Raw genomic sequence first — 5,377 nt, forward strand, 5'->3', positions numbered from 1 at the left:
ATGTTAAGAATTTAGCAAAAGAATATTTAAATTTGTTTAAATAGGTGACTCTTTTTCTTTCTTTCTCTTTTCTTCCTTCCTTTTTCCATCTTATTTATAACTCGGTGAATTCTTAAAGTTGTTTTCTAATAGTCTTGTGCACACCAAAAATTTATGGAATGATAAATAAAAGAGTTGTTTAAAAATAATTCTGTTACATAGCTATCTGGTTTTCTCTTTAATAGTAAAATGGAGAAAAATCAAACAATGGTTACAGAATTCATCCTATTGGGATTTTGTCTTGGTCCAAGAATTCAGATGGTTCTCTTTGGGCTCTTCACCCTGTTCTACGCCTTCACCCTGCTGGGGAATGGGCTCATCCTGGGGCTCATCTCACTGGACCCCAGACTGCACACCCCCATGTACTTCTTCCTCTCCCACCTGGCCATCGTCGACATAGCCTATGCCTGCAACACGGTGCCCCAGATGCTGGTGAACCTCCTGAGGCCAGACAAGCCCATCTCCTTTGCTGGCTGCCTGATGCAGACCTTTCTCTTTTTGACTTTTGCTCTGATAGAATGTCTTCTCCTGGTGGTGATGTCCTATGACCGGTATGTGGCCATTTGCCACCCCCTCCGCTATTCTGTGATCATGAGCTGGAGAGTCTGTATCACCCTGATGGTGGCTTCTTGGGCATGTGGCTCCCTGCTGGCCCTGGTCCATGTGAGCCTCATCCTGAGGCTGCCCTTCTGTGGGCCTCATGAAATCAACCACTTCTTCTGTGAAATCCTGTCTATCCTCAAGCTGGCCTGTGCTGACACCCGGCTTAACCAAGTGGTCATCTTTGTTGCCTGCATGTTTATCTTAGTGGTGCCCCTCTGCTTGGTGCTGGTGTCCTACTCACGCATCCTGTTGGCCATCCTGAGGATCCAGTCTGGGGAGGGCCGCAGAAAGGCCTTCTCTACCTGTTCCTCCCACCTCTGTGTGGTGGGGCTCTTCTTTGGCAGTGCCATTGTCATGTACATGGCCCCCAAATCCCACCACCCTGAAGAGCAGCAGAAGATCCTTTTCTTGTTTTACAGCCTTTTCAACCCTATGCTGAACCCACTGATCTACAGCCTAAGAAATACAGAAGTCAAGAGTGCCCTGAGAAGAGCAATGTGCAAGAAAAGTCATTCCCAATTGGAGTGATATTGGAATCACCAGGCTGAGTGTTAGATTAGTGCCCAAATCCAGGAAATTTCACTGCTTCCTTCTTAGATCTGCCTAAAGGACACAAGAGCAAGCCTTCTCTCTTCTTTTTTTTTTTTTTAATTTTTTTTTAAATTTATTTATGATAGTCACACAGAGAGAGAGAGAGAGAGAGAGAGAGGCAGAGACACAGGTAGAGGGAGAAGCAGGCTCCATGCTCCGGGAGCCCGACATGGGACTCGATCCCGGGTCTCCAGGATCGCGCCCTGGGCCAAAGGCAGGCACCAAACCGCTGCGCCACCCAGGGATCCCGCCTTCTCTCTTCTTTTGAATGAAAAGGTTTAGATATGTTACATTCATTGATTATCTAGCAGGTGTGATTTTATCAGATATGATTTTTTTCTTTGCTCATTGAATTTAATATCTGAAATTAAAAATTGTTTTAATCCATTTTCTGGATCCCATCAATTGAATACAGCCTATCTATCTCTCTAACCCTAAGTATTTAAAACACAAAAACTACGTATATCATAGGATTTGGAAGAAAAAAACCCTGCAGTAAAGGGCAATGACCCTCTAAACCCAGAGGCACACTTGTCCATTCTCCTAAAATTTTACTTGCCCTGCTAAAGACAACTGTTAAAGAATAACACAGAGATATTTATTTAGTGTTTTGCATGATGGTGAGAAATTTTAAATGAAAATTATTGACTCAGGGAGGAATGAGCAGGCTGAGCAAAGGAACAAAATTAATGCAAAGTATATTGGACAAAGAAGGAGAAGGAAAAATCTGTAGACAATGTGAGAACAGTGCATATTGTTCACAGCTTCAGAAATAAACTGGTTACTAGTAACTAACAAAGGAGCCAAGCTGGGTATTCTCTCCCTGAATGGGCTGATAAGGGGTAGCAAAGAAAACAATTTGAGCTGTTTATGGATTCTCCAGAAAATTTTGAGTGTTGAGCTGCAAATTATGTAGATGTACAAACTATATCAATATGTAGTTTTCTGGTGTCTTGTTATCAGCACTTCCACCTGGGTGCATCATTTCCCTCATTAGATGTCTCATCCTTGAAATAGGAAATTTGACCAGAGAGTGCAAGTGGCTAGTATAGTATAGCTGGCTATTCTCATTTAGTAGTGGATTGATTTTTACTGATTCATTCTACATTACAAATCCAACAATCAGTCATGAACCCTGTACATTTCAGGTGGCTTTGTAGGATGTTACCTATAAAATCCACCTTCTTTAATATTTTGTTTATTTATTTGAAAGAGAGAGTGTGAATATGGGCAGGAGCAGAGGGAGAGAAGGAAGCACACTCTTTGCTGAGCATAGAGCCCAACGTGGGGCTCGAACCCACAACACTGAGATCATGACCTGAGCTGAAATCAAGAGTTGGAGGCTAAGCTGCCGGAGCCATCGAGGCACCCCTAAAATCCACTTTGTATACACACATACCAGAAAGTAGCAAATGTCAGGCTTTTGCCCTGACAGTCTGGCTCAGACAATAGTTTGTTGTGCTAACTAGTTAAGCCCTCAGTACTTAACCACAACAGTGTACATTGTGTATACCAACATCCGTGTTATCAATAAAGAAGAACAAGGCTAAATTATCCCAAAGATGGATGTGTTATGTGAAAGAGGGTGTACTTCCAGCCTCATGTGCCACAGTAAGTCGATCTATGCTCTGTAAGGCCTAGAAGGTGAGATCATTTATGAGAAGCTGGTTGTCATGGACAATGACTCCTAAGGCAGAGTCATAAAAATATTTGGACTTTTAGGGAAACAGAGAACATAAAGCAAATGAGAACCAAGGCCGTTCTTAGTGAGATTGGTGATTAGTTGAGCTAAGACCCAGAACCAAGATAACAACACCATAATATATGCCCCCACACACCTCTCGGCTAGTCAATGCACTTCACATATCTTATTAATCTTCAAAACAGTCCTTTGGGGCAAAAAAACAATATCCCTCACTTTACTTATAGGGAAACTGAGGCACAGGGATGTCAAGTAACTTGCCCAGTATCAAAATGCTGACTGTCTAGTCCCGGATTAAACTGAGGCAATCAGATCCTTGACCTTATAGTCATAACCACATGGCCTCTTTGGAACTATCTGTGAATAATGATCAGAGAAATGGAGGTAGTGAAACAAAACCAGTGACAAAGACCAAGCGATGGGCATTAGACTTCTGACAGAAGCTTTTGTTTGCTAGAGGAAGCACCTTAACTGTAAACTGATATGTAAACAGTGGGTGTGGCAACAAGGAAGAATTTGACTCCAAGGGTCAGAGACCAAGAAAGGCTAGCTTGGGCCATAAACTGTGCAGGGAAGCAGGAAAGGGGAAGACAGATGATTCAGTGTCACACTGATGAAGTAGTGTTGGAGTAGAATTAGAATGGATGCTTGATAGTAGTTTATATAAAGGTGCCCTTTCCCAAGACAAAGGAATTTAGATTTCATTTTTGGTGTTGAATATTGTTATGATCTTTCAGGTGGCATTTATGGAACACTGCTCAGCTAGGTATCAAGTTTCACAGGTTAAGATGGGAGCTCCCCAAGGGTAGGAACTAGAATCTGTTCATCACTTTTTCATCCACACTAACACACTGCTTAGCACATAGGAGGCACTCAAGCATTGGTCGGGTACATTCATGAGCCTTTATCAATTAGCTATACACAATTTTCAATGTTAAACTATCTTATGATTTCTACATTTTTTAAAATTCTTCTATTTGCAAAACAGAGTATGATAGAAAACAATTGCAGCTAAAATTTATTTAGTAATGTCTGTGTACCAGACACCATGTTATATTCTTTAGATGTAGTCCTCACATCAGAGCTGTGAAGTATTAATGGTACTTTCATTTATAGAAGGTAAGCTGAGGTTTAGAGAATTAAGTAACATACTCAATGTCATAGTAGAATCAGAATTCAGATCTAGTCAATCCAATCTAGATTAACTGTGAATGACCCTTTTGTAAAGGACCTTCTGATACTTACATCTTCAATGGCTAGGTGAAGGCTCATGTCATAGTAGTCAACAAATGCTGAAGAATGAAATTAGACCACTCTCTTGCACGATACACAAAGATAAACTCAAAATGGATGAAAGATCTAAATGTGAGACAAGATTCCATCAAAATCCTAGAGGAGAACACAGGCAACACCCTTTTTGAACTCGGCCACAGTAACTTCTTGCAAGATACATCCACGAAGGCAAGAGAAACAAAAGCAAAAATGAGCGATTGGGACTTCATCAAGATAAGAAGCTTTTGCACAGCAAAGGATACAGTCAACAAAACTAAAAGACAACCTACAGAATGGGAGAAGATATTTGCAAATGACGTATCAGATAAAGGGCTAGTTTCCAAGATCTATAAAGAACTTATTAAACTCAACAGCAAAGAGACAAACAATCCAATCATGAAATGGGCAAAAGACATGAAGAGAAATCTCACAGAGGAAGACCTAGACGTGGCCAACATGCACATGAGAAAATGCTCTGCATCACTTGCCATCAGGGAAATACAAATCAAAACCACAATGAGATCCCACCTCACACCAGTGAGAATGGGGAAAATTAACAAGGCAGGAAACCACAAATGTTGGAGAGGATGCGGAGAAAAGAGAACCCTCTTCACTGTTGGTGGGAATGTGAACTGGGGCAGCCACTCTGGAAAAGTGTGTGGAGGTTCCTCAAAGAGTTAAAAATAGACCTGCCCTACGACCCAGCAATTGCACTGTTGGGAATTTACCCCAAAGATACAGATGCAGGGAAACGCCGGGACACCTGCACCCCGATGTTTCTAGCAGCAATGTCCACAGCAGCCAAACTGTGGAAGGAGCCTCGGTGTCCATCGAAAGATGAATGGATAAAGAAGATGTGGTTTATGTATACAATGGAATATTCCTCAGCCATTAGAAACGACAAATACCCACCATTTGCTTCGTTTCCACGTGGATGGAACTGGAGGGTATTATGCTGAGTGAAGTAAGTCAATCAGAGAAGGACAAACATTACATGGTCTCATTCATTTGGGGAATATAAATAATAGTGAAAGGGAATAAAGGGAAAAGGAGAAAAAATGAGTGGGAAATATCAGAAAGGGAGACAGAACTTGAGAGACTCCTAACTCTGGGAAACGAAATGGGGGGGGGGGTGGAAGGGGAGGAGGGCGGGGGGTGGGGGTGACTGGG

General features: G+C 41.9%; 1 protein-coding gene across 1 annotated transcript; it reads left to right on the top strand.

Annotated features, from left to right (window-relative positions):
• The first annotated feature begins 228 nt into the window (after window positions 1–228).
• On the top strand, window positions 229–1,170 carry LOC140604535 (olfactory receptor 2A1/2A42-like). Its single transcript, XM_072775762.1, has one exon. The coding sequence runs from the start codon at window positions 229–231 to the stop codon at window positions 1,168–1,170; it is 942 nt and encodes a 313-aa protein (XP_072631863.1).
• Window positions 1,171–5,377: the final 4,207 nt, after the last annotated feature.

The sequence above is a fragment of the Canis lupus genome, chromosome 15 (assembly GCF_048164855.1).
Source record: "Canis lupus baileyi chromosome 15, mCanLup2.hap1, whole genome shotgun sequence".
NCBI lineage: Eukaryota > Metazoa > Chordata > Mammalia > Carnivora > Canidae > Canis > Canis lupus.

Coding starts and splice junctions, on each gene's coding strand:
- LOC140604535 (XM_072775762.1), top strand. CDS start 229: ATGGAGAAAAATCAAACAATGGTTACAGAATTCATCCTATTGGGATTT.